The sequence below is a fragment of the Andrographis paniculata genome, unplaced genomic scaffold (genome assembly GCF_009805555.1).
Source record: "Andrographis paniculata isolate CXL003 unplaced genomic scaffold, ASM980555v1 Contig77END, whole genome shotgun sequence".
NCBI classification, from domain to species: Eukaryota; Viridiplantae; Streptophyta; class Magnoliopsida; order Lamiales; family Acanthaceae; genus Andrographis; species Andrographis paniculata.
Genome location: NW_026137614.1, coordinates 3,828,679 through 3,845,728, shown reverse-complemented (window position 1 = coordinate 3,845,728; position 17,050 = coordinate 3,828,679). Strand labels below are relative to the sequence as shown.

Below are 17,050 nucleotides of genomic sequence, written 5' to 3'. Positions count from 1 at the left end.
AAATAAGACTATTATTTTGGGACGAACAAAAATAGTAAACAAGACTATTGTATTGAGACGAAGAGAGTACTATATTCGTACTATTTTTACTATTTTCGTTCGTCTCACTCCAAAATATCACATTTCTATTTTAGCAAAAGGAATCATACATTAATACCAAAATATCTTTAATTTTACCTAAATTACAAACGTACAACTACACATACAATTATTTTTTACATAAAATCAAATGATAAAAATATCAAAATTTCTTACACACTTCCACTAATTAATAAAATATTATTATTTTTTAATCTATTATAAAATTGGTAAGAACCCTTTAAATTGGAACAAAAAAAGTATGTATATCTGATTTATTTTATTTTATTTTATTTTTTGACATTGTAGAATGGTCCAAGACACAATAATGGCATAATCATTTTCACCGAATCCATATATGTATCTCATGGCTCTGTAAAGCTTTTCAACTTTTATTTCTCCAACCCTTTTGTGACGCTATAAATCAACTTTTTATTTTATTTTATTTTTACTAGGAGTTAGAGTCGTGAGAGTCAATGGTTTGAAAAGTTTAAAAAGCTGATTCATTGATTTTCTTATTTATGTATTTTATTTGTTATTCGACAAAATATTTATTTTTTTATTTCAATTCGTCTGATAACAGAAGTATTCATTTTAATTTTTAGTAATCGTACAATCAATCTAATATTGCAAATATATTTTTAATTTATAATATATTATACAAATGTTATTACATTTATATTATACTTTATAAATAAAGTTAGTTTAATTTTTTTTTTTTTATTTCTACTATATTCCCGTGTAATATTAATCTTTCTAAAATTTTGTCTTTTTTTTTTTATATCTATAATATAATTGATGATTAGCATCAAGTTTTCTACAAATATATACTCCTTCAATCCAAATTCACTTTATTACTTTTATTATTTTTATTCATCCGATTAAAAAATATATGTTTTCTGTTATATTGAAAATAAGTAATATAGAAATACCAAAATACTTATAATTTTTACAAATATATATGTATTTTTTTATTTATAAGAAAAAATATCATCTTAAACACTTATACTAATAAAAAAAATATTATTATTTTTTAATCAACTAAATAAAATACCAAAAGTAAACGGATGCATTCAGTCAGCACACTGATAAAATGTAATACTCCATCCGCCGCGTTGGAAGGGTGGTGTTTGCTTTTTGCTCATAGATTTTTTAATGTTAGTATTATATTGGATTGTAGTAAAAATAAAAATATCCCTATTAGTATGGTGTAATATAAAAGTATAATATATTGTAAGTTGAAATGGTATTTATTATGTGAAGTAAGTAGTACAATTACTAAATTATGAAATGATAACCTTGTTTTGAAACAGACGAAAATGAAAAATTATAACATTTGAATGGGACGGAGAGAGTATTATCTTTTATCTTCTTCATAATTATGTAGGTTTGGGTGGGGTAACTAAAAAAAAACTAGTGACAAATTAGTTATTATTAACAGTAAAACTAATAAAATTATAAATGAATTGTACATAATTTAAATGGATGACAAAAAGAAATAATGACAAACAGTGAGAGTACTATTCATTTTGTACTATTCTCAATAAAATTATATTATTTTTTTTATAAAATATTACATCAAAATTTTAATTAAGCAAAAATTTAATTTATCACCACAATTTCAAATAAAAAACAAACGAACTTAGAATATTTAGGTTATTTTCTCTAAGTCTTTTATTTTTTTTATATTTTATTAACAATCCAATTTCTATGTGGAATAATAATATGATTATTTTCTTCTAAGTCTTTTTTTTTTTCCAAATTTTTTATTAATTTTTTTTCAACGTGGAATAAGAATATTTAGGCTATTTTCTTTTTAAGTCTTTTTTTTTTCACTATATATTCAATAGAAAAATATATTTTTAAGTTTTTTTTTTTTAAATTTTTTATCAAATAGTTTTATGTTCAATAATAAACATATTTTTAGAGAAAGTCACACTAAATACTTAAGTATTTTTTTTTTTAATTGATGTGTATATACTATTTTATGTGATTGGATATATTATTTGTTAATTTGCATTATGTTGTTTCAATTATGCTAATAATATATTGTTATGGAATATGCAAGTTTTTATTTACAACTTTTATTTATTTTTATATTCTATATAATTATATACTATGTTAAATATATATATATATATTTATACCAGTTTAAAATAAATAATATGTTGAATGTTATTACCACTGTGCTAAATATTAACTATAATAAGCACTATATATTACATATAATAAGCCCTAAATCCTCTCCAGTATATATATATATATATTCAGAATTAGTGTTTGTTTGATTTTATTTCAAATAAAAAAAAAAATATACTACTATTCAATTCATATAATTTTCAATATAAATATATTATTTTTTTCTAAATTATTAAATTAAAATACTATTTAAATATAAATACAAATTAATACCTCGTTCCAAATCAATTTGAAACCATAATAGCTCTTTTGAAAATTTTATTTTCATGAAATTATCTTCACTATATAATAACATTTGTATTAGTGTTCATTTCTGTTTTATATGTACTTTTACATTATATACTATACAATATACAATAAAATTATTTTAAATAAAAATCCTATATTTAAAATATATTTTTATTCAATGAATTAAATATAAATATTCACAACCAAAAAGGAAAAAAAAAAATCCAACTTGGTTTGGGAGTTAGTGTTATGTTTTGAATATGAATTATTTATGTAATATAAATAGTTCGTCGTCTTATGATATTATAAATGTAAAATTATTTTTTAATTAAATACAAAAATAATTAAAAATCACAAACTAACAGAACCTAAATTACCATTAGCAAGAATAATAATAATAATAATAATAATAATTTGTGGACAGGACAAATAACTAAACTAATATTTGTCATTGTCATATTGCAGTTTATGCATTATGATTTTCGAATAAACACACTTCCCAATTCCCACAGAATGTAACCTCTTAGAATTATATAAATTTAATCAATAACATTAAATCCAATCAGGGCAACACCTAATCAATTATTCTGGCAACCAAATGCCCCTATCTATATTCAATAAAATATATAAATAAATAAATAATATTCCTATAAAGTGAGGGGTGGGTAGGGGGTGGGGGGGGCAGTGGTCCATCTGAGTCTATGGCTGACCGACTTTAGAGAAGCAGCAGCCCTCGAAGATAAGGTCTGTGAGAGAGAGAGAGAGAGAAAGAAATAGAGAGAGAAATACATAGACAAGAAAGAAAATATTCTCCATTACAATTCATGGCATTTGGTAGTTCTTTCATCCAACAAAAGCATGCAAGAAATCGAAACCCCAGATGTCTCCTCTTCTTGTAATAACTCCATTTTCTATCCCTTTTCTCTCTTCTTCTGCAATTTGTTAATTTTCAGGTACAAAACCTCAAAATCCATAATTTTTTTTTTTTTTTTTTTAAAGAAGTTTCTTGCTAAGCTATAAACTTAAGCCAAGCACTTCGAATTCGATCGATCTGTTTCTTCATCAATTCAATCGAAGAAGATGATGTCCAACAACGGGTTTCCCCTAATTTCCCCGTCGGGTTTAATCCAAGATCCCAATTCAAATCCCAATTTAAATCCCAATTTCAGCAGTTTTACAGAAAACCCTAATCCCAATCCAAACCCTAACCCAAATCAATCGTCGAAGAGGAAAAGGAATCTCCCAGGAACGCCAGGTAAGCTCCCAAATTCCAGAAACCCTAATTCAATTATTGTTTTTGATTTAATTAATGTTGTGAGAGTTTTGCAGATCCAGATGCAGAAGTGATAGCTCTCTCTCCAAAGTCTCTAATGGCGACCAACAGATTCATCTGCGAAATCTGCAACAAGGGTTTCCAGCGCGACCAGAATCTGCAACTACACAGACGTGGCCACAATCTGCCATGGAAGCTGAAGCAAAGGAGCAACAAGGAAGTGGTGAAGAAGAAGGTCTACATTTGTCCAGAAAAGACATGCGTCCATCACGACCCCGCAAGAGCCCTCGGAGATCTGACAGGAATCAAGAAACATTTCAGCAGAAAACATGGCGAGAAGAAATGGAAGTGCGATAAATGCTCGAAGAAATACGCTGTCCAGTCTGACTGGAAAGCCCACACCAAGATTTGCGGAACCAGAGAGTATAAATGCGACTGCGGCACTCTCTTCTCCAGGTAAAAACTAATCGAACTTCATTAATTACCGACATGATCATGATCCTAGGATGTAATCAAAAGCCCCGATTTTTATTACAGAAAGGACAGCTTCATTACGCATAGGGCTTTCTGCGATGCACTGGCGGAAGAGAGTGGGAGATTAAATCCAATTCCGCCATTGAATCTGAGCTTCAGAAACGATCGTCTGCAATTACAAAACCCCCAATTCATGTATGGAGGAGACAGCAATCATCATCAAGAACAGATGAATTTGGAATTGCAGGCAGGAAGACTCCCAATGTGGCTCGACAATTCAGGCTCTTCGTCCCACAATTTCGTCACAACCCTGCCTGAATTAGTGACGACCCACTGGTTCGCTACCCGACAAGAAGCTGCACCAGAGAATAATAATAATAATAATATTATTATAAACAATAATAATAATAATAATATTAATATTATAAACCCATCATCGTCGTCATCAGCAGGAGCAGGAGCTTCAACATCAGCAATGCCAAGAGTGGTATTAAAAGAGGAGCAAGAAAGCAAAGCCAGTTTGTCCGAAGCCATAACTTCACTTTATTACAACAACAATTCTTCTTCTTCTTCTGCAGCAGCAGCAGCAGCTCCAATGTCTGCAACAGCATTGTTGCAGAAAGCAGCCCAGATAGGTTCTACCAGAGGCACTTCATCTCCCTTATTCGGCTTCGGCTTGATGACGTCATCCAATTTCTTCAACGACGACCCAATCCTCGTCGGAGAAATTCAGAACAAGCAAATTAGCCAAGCCGAGAGTAGCCTGACCAGAGACTTCCTAGGAGTCGGCGGCAGCCATGAAAACGAGCTTGCCAAATTCGCTTCGACAATGGACATGGCCCATTACAGCAGGAATCACTGAGGCTGTAATAAAAATTTTGAATTCGATTTTTTTCTTTAAAGAAATTGTAGAACCAGAAAAGATCGATCTTGTGAAGTGTCAGAGGGTACACTGCAATCTGGTAGAGACGTGACAGAATGGTGAGGTTGGGAATCACAAGGGAGGCCAGAAATTCTTGTTACTGCATGTAGAAACGAGTTCAATTTCTAGGGTTTGATTATATATATATATATATGTATGTATTTTGTATGTATATCTGTTATTGGACCACCATGTTACTGTTTGCCTGTGATTCATTGGGGTCAGTACTGAACTGATGATAATATCATGCATGTGGATTTTGTTTTCAAATTTTTTTTTTAATTTTTTTTTAAAAAAATAGTGTTTGTTTTCATGTGTGGATTAGAATCAAAATTTGAATTTTAAATTAACGTTTCAAGTTTTGTTTGTAGTTTTGTAGCTTTAGTAGATTCTTTGAGGAAGTTTATATTCAAATAATTTTAATCTTATTTTCGGTCTATCTATGTTTATATATATATATCAGCATATACTTACTATATTATAAACATGTTAAGATATATGCTGATTATTTGAAATGAGCACTCATTTTTTTTAAGGTTAATTATTTAATTCACTTTTTATATTTTATGAAATTTCAAAGTTATATATTATCTAGATAGATTCAAATAAAAAGGAACTAATATAATAAATATAACAAAAAATTAATAATGACATTATAAACTAAAATAATTATAGAAATTTAAATTAAATCATAAACTAAATATTAAAATATATTTAAAATAAAATAACCCTATTTATTATTTTAACATTATCACATGGAAACAATAAATCATAAAGAAATATGATTTTTTTTATTTTATCTCATAGTAAAATTTATGGGGAGATTTCATGAGGTATATTTCTTTAAATTTTGAATTTGGACTCGAAATTTGAAAATAATAAAAATTAAAATTAAAAATACTATTTGATAATTTTATAAATATGTATTTTCTGAGAATTTTTAAATAAACATTTAATCTTTTTGTAATATAACAATAATAAATAAAAAATAAGTATTTCATTCAATCGTTTTTTCGGGATTCCTTTTTTCGAGCAATATGAAACCAAAACCCGACACTCTGAGATACATACCGATAATGTTTTTTTCGATTTCTTTCTCAAGATTTGTTTTAATTTAAAATATTTAAAATATATATATATATTAGCAGACAAGTGCATGTTACATGCCATACTTCATACGTTCATATGTGTGATTACAATTTATGTTTCCAAATCTATCTATTGATTAATAATTATATAATAAAGTTATTTTGTGTACTAGCATTTTAGCTGTAAGAGGAATTACTTGTGAAATGACAATAGATAACATGCCCTGGTTCCAAACAGTTGCAGATAGGGGTGAGCATTCGGATTTTGCCAAATCCGAACCGATTCCAAAAATTCAAAATTTTTAAAAAAATCAATCCGAACCGAATCGAAATAACCAAAATCCGAAAATCCAAAATTTGAACTAAAAAATCCGAACCAAACCGAAAAATCCAAAATTTTAAATATTTTAAATTATTTTTTTAATTTGTAAATTTCTTGTATATTTTATAATATTAAATATATATATATATAATATATAAAAGTAAATATATTAAAATATAATTAATAAGTTTGAGTTTTTTTATATTAAAATATAATATTTTCTAATAAAATATTAAATATATATATTAAAATATTATATTTCGGATTTCGGATTGGTTCGGATTTGAAGTATACCAATCCGATCCGATCCGAAAATCTGAAATTTGTCAAAAATTCAATCCGAACCAATCCGAAAAATCCGAACCAAATTTTAAATTTCGATTTGATTTGGATTGGATTTTCGGATTTCGAATATTTTGCTCACCCCTAATTGCAGACATATAATACTAGGGTTTTGTTATTTTGGGTTTTAATTACAAAATTCTACAAGTAGAACAGCAGTGGCATGTGATATTTTGTATTAAAAAATGATGTTGAAGGTAACATTTTTAGAAAAATAAATATAAATAAAATTTAGATTTATTAGACTTTCAAGAATCAATTGCTCATTTCAAATCTTATTTTTAAAAGTTGAGGATGAAGCAACTTAAATCATGAATATAATACCTAATATAGGGTTTACTTTATCCACTATTTTTATTTTTTTTTTAAACAAAAAACTATACGTTTTTATTTATTCAGTTATAGAAAATGACTCTTTAATTTGCACAATTCAACATTGATTTATTTATAAATATATCATAACTAATTATACATTGAATTTATTAAAAAATATAAAATTCACCTTATTAACTTATTTATATATTTCCAAAAATACATATACCTTATGTCATAATCAAACTCGTATAATATTATATTTATTAAAAAACTCTCCTGTTCAACCCAAACAAACTTGAGTCAGTTCACTCAACATTTCTTAATAGAACAATTTTTCATAAATATTATTAAAAAAAACAAATATACACACACATTACTATAACATATATTATCCACTCGTAAAAAAATAACTAATCAAAACAAAATATTATTTTCTATATTATTAACACATTTCACATACCACACACAAAAAATCTATTCATCTAAAAACACTGAGTGAACAGTAAGCGGATGAAGTAACTCATTTAAGTCGCAACTCAAATTATTATGTAGGGGTATTTTCATCTACAAATTTTCATTATTACTTTGGCCGTACTTAAAATTATCTATCTCAAATCAAATATTTTAAGGTGTGCTTGTTTTGGGAGATTTTTCTCTAAATTTATTATTCATTTAATTTTTTTCTTCTAAAAAATCAAATCAAACATTTATTTTTTATTTTTTATATTATAGTAAAAATTAATTTTACATTCAAAGTATCACATCAACACCTATTTATATTACATCGTACAATTATTTCAATCCAAATTCCAACTCAAAATCCAAACCCTCAAACAAACACACCCCTAATTGCATGTTAAACTAGTGTCGTATGTGCGCGATAATTACATTCGTTCCTCCAAATAAATACACAAAACTCGTAAAAAAAATAATAAAAATCCAATGAATTACCATAAAGTATGGATAAATTCACAATCTATGTGAAGAAAATATTCAATTTTTTTTTTTTTTTACTTCAACAACACACATCATTCATTCTTCTAGGTCAATTTCAGCTTCATTCTTTGGGACATCTTTCACACACTTTGTTGTAATGAAATAGTATTTGATGTTTATTTGATAAAAACTCTACAAAATAGGCCCTCCACCCCCAACCCTCTTTATAGGCATGCAAACCAAATAAAATCTATTATTGACATGTGATCTTGTATAATTTTGCTAGATTCAATTTTGGGAAGGAATTGATTGATTCCCATATCGATCGATCTTGATTCTTCCCGTATTCAATATAAAATCTTTCACATTCTTCGAATCAAAATTATACACATAAGATTTTCAAATTTTATCTTTTACTTCAATTAGTTTGGTTGCGCTACATCGTGATTTGATAGGACGAGGAGATGTATGTAAACTTAGGGTGCATTCACTAAATGAGATTATTATTTTATTTGACTTAAAATCATATTTGTTTTAATGTATTCGAACCATATATAATTAAATATTGAATATAATAATAGTAATTTATATGATTATTAATACAATCGAACAACTTAGTATTATTTAATGTTACTTTATAAAATATTTAAATTATTCTTCCTTTTAGACACTTAAAAGTATTTTATATAAATATAATAACATTCTTTTTGTTTGATATATTTTGATTTCAATTGAAATATAATTTATTTATTCATGTTTAAAATTTTAATCAATAAAATATAAAGTGATAAGAATGATAGTATAAAATATATTACTAAAACTTAATTTATAATTTTAAATATAAAATTAAATATATTTAATAAATAATAAAAAATCAAATTATATATATGACATAACAATATTACAATTAAATTTTAATATATTATTGTCTTAAAGCATCCGTTACAATATTCTCTACAACATTACCTTTTTTTATATATCTCATCCACATTATATCCATGTTATTATTCAAATTACTTATTTAATACTCATTATAGTATCATTACTTTTACCTATTACCTTTACAATTTTATAAAATTCATCATAATTATTTATATTTATATATTTTTATTATCTAATAATATCTAAATAATATTTATTATGTAATATTACATTTTATTTTTGAAATATTAATTTTTATAAACTATAATAATATTATATAAATTTTGATATTAAGAAAAATTAAAATTACTCAAATTTGTAAAATTAATGACATTTAAAAATCTGAATGATTGAAATAAACTCGGATTAATATATTCCTCGAATAATTTTACATTTCCGATATTTTAGTTAAAGAAAGATTGAATATAAAAATTTTAAATGTTAAAATAACTTTTATTGAAAAATACGTAGGTGAGTGGTGATCTTTTGAAATAAAGTTGAATTCGTATTTGTACAGATAAATATTGATAATTTTAAATTTTAAAATTTATATTTTAAGTCATAATTAATTAAACAATTATTTATTTATTATTTTTATAGAAGTAATGAGTTCTTAATAAAGGTAATAAATTAGTATTAACTGTATTTCTTAATAGATGTAACACATCTCCTTATAATAAAAATTAAGAAGATAATAAAAAATGTAACAAAGAAAATAATTATAACGAATGCTATTAATTATGATACTATAATTACAAAGAAAAAACTGTACAAAATTTAAAAAAAAAAATAAAAAATAAAAATAAAAATAAAAAAATAAGAAAGAAGACTGGAGCAAGTCAAAGCCTATGTCAGCCCAATACTAAGGATCTGTACACACGATGGAGGATTGTCTATATTAATTAAGTTTTTTAATAATATATTTGGCAATCTTCAATCCATTACTTTATTTTTATTTTTACAGTAATTAGAGTAAAAATGCAATTGTGCAGTAACTATAGTAAAACTGCAGTTGGTCTATAGTAATTTTACTCCGATCATAAATTTCGATTTTTACTTTAAAAAGTATATTTCCTACATATTTTGTTTTATATTATTTTATATAATTTTTTATATTTATAAATTACATCCTAATTTTAATTTGCTTTTACATTATCACTACAAAATATATAATTCATATTTTATTTATAAAATTATATATCACTTTATAAAAAATAAAGTATATATTATTTTTTTAAAAAAAGATAAATTTACATACTCCCTCCGTTCGGGTCCAAATGAGCCATTTGGGGTTTTTTAGTAGATTAAAAAATAATAATATTTTATTAGTTAGTAGAAGTGTGTAAGAAGTTTTGACATATTTGTCCTTTAACTTTATGTAAAAAAGTAATTGTACATGTAATGATATGCTTGTAATTTAAGTAAGAGTTAAGGGTATTTTGGTATTTTACAATTACTAAATTAGACAATGGATAGTTTGAAGTGAAACAGATGAAAATAGTAAAATGAGTACTTTGAATTGGGACTGAGAGAGTATCACTTTTCAAAAAATAAAATTATATATCACTTTAAAAAAATAAAATTATATATCACTTTTCAAAAGAATAAAATTATATATTATTTTAAAAAAATAAAATTACACAAAATACTCCCAAAATAACAAAAATAAACAAAATACTCTACGCCAAAAATTGAGTGAAGCTATCCCTATAAATGGGGGAAGAAATGGGCTTGCGGTTGACCCCTCAATTTTTAGCCTACAGTGGGTTGTGGATGGTCTTAGAAAAAGGTTTTACGTGACAAAATTAACTTCATTTTTAATATGATGTCAATCATTGAACAAAAAGCGGAAGTGATGGACAATATACTACAAAAATAAAATAAAATAAAATAAAAATGTCTAACTAGTTATAATATTTTTAAATACAAAATATTTTTTAATTAAAACATGTCATTTAGCAATATTTTTATTTTAACATTTAAAAATAAATTATATACTATAAAATTAACTTATTCGTTAAAATTCTTTTGTTAGAAATTATATTTTCAATGCACAAGTGTTTTAAAGGACAATGTCTTACTATCAGGGAAAAACAAATTTGAATGGAGTTGGAATGCATATGTAGAAACAAATAAAGGCCAATTTCTTACTCTCAAACAAACAAAAAATAAAATTGAGGGCTATAGTCAAATTCAAGAGTATCTAAGAATTCCTTAGAAAGATTATATGCAAATCCTTGGAGCTCCACAACATAGAGCATTCAATCAATGATCCTTCGCAAATGATCCTATCACGCTACTAGTGGTGTTCATATCAACACCATTAACGAAAGCTCATGCAACACTAATGATAGACTAATCGATTGTAGACATATTGATTCCATAATATGTGATGCTCGAAGAGTGGAGCCATAAGACAAAGATGATGAATATCTACTTCTTGATAAAATGGAATAATCATTTCATTACCACGAAGCGCCGTCTAGGAAAAATGATGGTCAATAAAATCAATTCGATTAAGAAAAATGCAATATGGAGTCTCCTGGAGTTACCACTTAGACACAAACTAATAGCATTGAAATAAGTTTACAAGCTAAATAAAAAATCCGATGGTGATTTGGCTAAACATAAGGAGAAACTCGTAGTGAAGGGATATATTCAACGACACAAGGTGGATTTTGAAGAAGTCTTCTCACCGGTGGCCAGAATGGATACAATATGCATCATCCTTGTCATTTTTTCTATTCTTGGATGGCAAGTGCATCATCTTGATATAAATTCAAACTTCTTGAATGAAAAACTTGAGGAGAAAATGTACATGACATAACCCGATAGGTTCATTGTGAAGAACAAATAGCATTAAATTATATGATGTGCAAGACATTATATGGATTTCGACATGTGCCGCAATCTTGGAATGTAATATTAGACATAAGTTTCAGACAACTTGGATTTATCAATTATGCCTAAGAAGAAGCCGTTTATACCAGAAGAAAAGGATAATCAAATATAATTTTCAGTATCTATTGTAATTATCTTATGGTCACAAGCATGGTTCACTGGTCCGACTCGACCAATCAGGAACCAGAACGGCCAAGACCGTACCGGTTCAAGCAAAAAATTCGATATTTTCCAAAAACATCCTCAATATACAAATCTTCTCATCTTCCTTCATTTTTAAGCGTGTTTTTCGCTATCTCTTCTCACTACTAAAAAACGTTGGAAGTCGTGTTCGGGAAGAAGAAGAAAAATAGGAAGGCATGCAGTAAGGTTGGGAAGACATGTCGGGGAAGAAGTAGTTGTGAATTATAAATGTGAAATTAATTATGTTATTAGTCTAATTAATTTAAATTTTTGTAAATATAATATTAAATTAATATGTTTACTTAGTTTTTGGATTTGAATTAATATAATATTCTTTTGGAGCCTGTTTGGTATTAGACATGTTTCTTTTACTCCTAACTTAACAAAACTCTCACACACCTTTGCTTGTTCGTAATCCATAACTTAATAAGGGTGTCTGAATTACAATAAAATGTTAAGTGAAGTTGTTCAATAAGTTATTTTCTATGGTGGGTTGTGAAGTATGGTAATTAGGCAAAAAGCTAGAGATACGATTAGGGTGTAAGTGGGCATATACCAAATATATGTTGGATTTTCAACCTTATATATGTATCTTGCTTTATATTTGTTGGGACTGGCCAAACTCAACGCTAATATGATATTGACCGTTTTGGCTTAGTCCATTCGAATTTATTTTTGGATTTCCTCCAAAAAGCTTCGTACTAGTTGATAGCCATAAATCGCATGTGTTAAATATTTATATTATTTGCGATATTTGGTTGATTTTGATTAGATTCTACCTGATTTAGCATATATTATTTATTTATAATTTGCAGTAGAAAAATAATAAAATTGATATAATTAGTGAGAAAAGAGAACAAAAAGGTTCAAGACCAACTGTTACAAAATTAAGGCAAATATAAAGGAAAAAAAGAATGGAGAGACGCCACTTTATGCCACTTGCCGAGGAGAACACCCTGCAGAAAAGTTCCAGAGAGAAACCGTGCAAGGCAAGAAGGAGAAAGATTCTTCCAATGAGATTTCGAGTTTTATCCCTACCAAAATTATTCTCAGGGAATGTTTCTCTTTGCTTCATTTTTCTTTGTTCTTATTTCCTATGATTAGCTAGTAGTTTACTGAGTGGAAAACAACTTGGTATGGATTTGGGATATTATACTTGTTTTAATTTATGAGATTTCTTTGTTCCTATTTTGTGATTTCTGATTTCTTTGAATTATAATTTTTTATTTGGTTGGGTATTGTGGCCAGGTATTTCAATTTGATTAAAAATTAATTGCTAAACTAAATTAGGCGTCCGTAATTGCATTTTAATTTGGTTTAAGTAGCAACTGGCAAATACCATTAGGAAATCACAAAATCAATTTTAAAAAATTTCGCATAGTTAATTGTTAAATTGAATTAGACTCTTCTAGTTCGCAAGGCGGTTAGGCTAGTAAATTTTTTGTGGCGTCACTAGGTTCTAGTCTAATTAGGAAAGCAGTTGACGGACGTACCTAAATTGTCAAGAAATTAAGGAAGAGTTGGTTATTAGGCGCGTGTCGGTAACTATAACTAATTTATTTAGAAACTAATAAAATTAAATATTTATCGATGATCAAATCCGCTAAATGTCAATTTCATTCATAGACTGAAAACTTATTTTTATTGAATTTATCTTTTAGTCGTACAGTTTTTAGTTTGTTATTTTATTTTTATTTCCTACTTCCAAATTATATTTATAAATCAAATAATAAAAAATAAAACCTTTTTAATTCCTTGAGGAGACGACCCTATACTACGTTATTTTTATTGCAGAAGTAGGTTTATTTTATTTAAATTTTACAATATATGACAAACGTCTATTACTAATGGAGTTCATTTGAAACTTATAAAGTGTGAAATTTTATTTACATATTTCAATGTGTTTTTATTGCAGAAGTAGGTTTATTTTATTTAAATTTTACAATATATGACAAACGTGTATCACTAATGAAGTTCATTTGAAACTTATAAAGTGTGAAATTTTATTTACATATTTCAATGTGGGATTTGGATTTGCACGAGGGTTTGCATCCCAACAACATTACTATAATTGATTGATTCTTTTATCAAATACCACATAGAAATTATTGGCTTGGTGGTGCTATCATGCATAAATGAATTTAAATTGAATTCGATAACTAAATTCTCACCATTTTCATATTATTTTTTCTTTGTTCTTTATGATGTTATTTTTAACTACTATAATCATAGCCTCGTTGAATGAAAGCCATCACATTATTGAAGAAAAATATTTCATCGATAGATTTGATGAGTTGACAACAAGTTCTAAAAGATGTAGGTACATGGTTACTTGTATCGGATGGATATTCACGAATCTTAGGAAAAGAAATTAAAATATATAAAATAAGACGAATGAGAAGTTTTAAATAAATAAAAAAAAAAACTACGGTGTTCCATACAGAGACGGAATAATCAACAAATAAATATTATAGATCTTAACAGACATGTAAGCAAAGTCGTTTGCAACTAATAAAGTTTATTGAATTGAGAAACTCTTAAACTTTAAGATATCGAAGACTATGGTTGTATCCTAACACCTCAATAAAATCTATTCATTACATTGTAGTTGACATATGTTAATATTGAATTCGACAATGAGGTGAAGCTCTTATTTTGTAGTTGAGTCTTCTATAAAGTGGGTAAGATATTGTGATAACAGTTACCAATTCATAAAGAAAGGATAAATTGAAGTTTAATGTCTTCATAATTTTTATTTTGAGTGAGGAAATTTATAGAAGTCAAAAGATGGTATGATCATTTCTAAGTACAAAAAAATCAAGATAGATGGAATTCTATAAAAAAATAATCAACGAAGGTTTAATTTCGAGAAATCAAAGCGGGCCAAGGAAATACTTGACTTATGTCATATGATAAAATTGTGAAAGTGATTATCAAAATCAGTTATGTCATATGATAAAATTGTGAAAGTGATTATCAAAATCAGTACAAAACATTAAAGAATTATTATTGTTGAGATATTTTAGATATTCATTTTAAAATTTAGTAAATTTTTATTTAGATTTGGTCTTATCCATAAATTAGATTACTTAGATATAAGTCTATCGAGTCGGTTTTCTATTGTCTATGTAGGTTACTTATTTTAATAATTAATAAGACAATCTCATAATTTTTACCCAAAATTTCTAACAGTTAACATGAGCAAGCTCTTGGATTCATGATTTTTTTTTTAAACTATTATTATTATTATTATTATTATTTTACTTTGTAGTTTCATTACTTTTGTAGTAATGCAAAGATCATGAAAAACTGAATACTCAAAGATTTTAGAGTTATTTATCTAAATCATTGAAAATTATAAAAAATGAGATGTAAATTATGTCAAATACATCTCAAGTTTAACATAATCTAATATAGTATCAAAGCTATAGGTCTCGTGCTCAAATCTTATCTTCTATTTAAAAATTATGGGATTTTAAAAACTAATAACAAATATAGGTTTAGAATTTCAACCTTCTGTCAAAAGACATAGTAAAACTTCTATTAATTTTGGTAACATTAATTTAGATATAAATTTCATATTAATTTTCTTTCACTAATTTGGTACTGTTGTGACACACTAAAATTTGCACCTAATGCAAACTCATTATTAGCATTTTAATGGTTGTAAGCATCTTCCTTGATCTTGTAAGATTTCTTAATTTGCAAGTCTTTAAATAAAAAAAATTAAAAAATTAAAAAATTAAAAAATAAAAAATAAATAAAAAAAGAACTTTCATCTGCCTATACAAAGACTTACATTATTGATAATTTGAATATGTCTCTTTCATCTTGATAGCATTTCTGCGCGTTTGGGTTGAGCTAAATTTTGGGTTGAGCTAAATTTTGGGATGGTGATAATTTCTTATTCAATGGCTATAGTCCGCAGCGGAACCAGAACGAGAATTAAAGGGGGGCTAAATTTTATTTTTCGAAAATTCAATATGCCGAAAAATCGGTATGATCACTACAAAAAAGTATCTAATTAGCTACAATATTTTTAACTACGAAATATTTTTGTAGTTAAAACGTATTGTTTAGCAACAAAAAATAATTTTATCGTTAAAAATTAATTATGTACTACAAAATTAATTTTTTCGCTAAAGTTTTTTTTGTTAGAAAATAGCAAAAAAATTTTAGCTACAAAATTATTTTTATAGCTATAATCATTTTGCTACAAAAATCATACATATTTTGTTGTTAAAAATCTTTTGATATAAATTATAGTTTTATAACAAAAGAGTTTTAGCTACGATATTTTTGTAGTTATATCTCTATTCTTAATTTTTATTGCAAAAAAACTTATTTTTTGTTACGAAAGTTATATTTGTCGCCAAAGATTTTTACTAATGTTGTATAGGCGACGAAATGAGTTTCATCGCAAAAATATTTTTGCTATGAATTATCACATTTTGCTACAAAATTTTTTTTAGCTAAATTTCAATTTTCTTGTAGTCAATAAATGTATATATTGATACAGTATCAAAATTTTGATACAATATCTATATATATTATTTCATATATAAATAATAAAATTTAAAATATTAATTTTGGTATTAATATATTAAACTATTTATATATACAAATATACTGAAAATATCAAATTATATATTATTAGATCATACCAAAATTTTTAATATACTGTACTAAAATTTCAATATTTTTTAAAATAATTTTTTTTAGCACAAATAAAAAAGTTTATAATTTTTTTTATTAATATTACAGAATTATAATTTCATTAACTATTACTATTGTTTACTTTTGAAGATTTTTTCTTTTTCTTTTTTTTTTCTTTTTATATATCTAAGGTAAATAATCGATGAATATGA

The 17,050-nt window shown here is 26.0% G+C and overlaps 1 protein-coding gene and 1 long non-coding RNA gene across 2 annotated transcripts; one reads left to right on the top strand and one right to left on the bottom strand.

Moving 5' to 3' along the window:
• Window positions 1-3,258: 3,258 nt before the first annotated feature.
• LOC127239371 (uncharacterized) lies at window positions 3,259-4,481 on the bottom strand. Its single transcript, XR_007836113.1, has 2 exons — window positions 4,334-4,481; window positions 3,259-4,073 (listed from the first exon to the last, which is right to left on the bottom strand). It is a non-coding gene; the product is annotated as an uncharacterized LOC127239371 (long non-coding RNA).
• On the top strand, window positions 3,586-5,520 carry LOC127239369 (zinc finger protein BALDIBIS-like). Its single transcript, XM_051257478.1, has 3 exons — window positions 3,586-3,760; window positions 3,835-4,234; window positions 4,316-5,520. The coding sequence occupies exons 1-3, from the start codon at window positions 3,586-3,588 to the stop codon at window positions 5,112-5,114; spliced, it is 1,374 nt and encodes a 457-aa protein (XP_051113435.1). The 3' UTR covers window positions 5,115-5,520.
• Window positions 5,521-17,050: the final 11,530 nt, after the last annotated feature.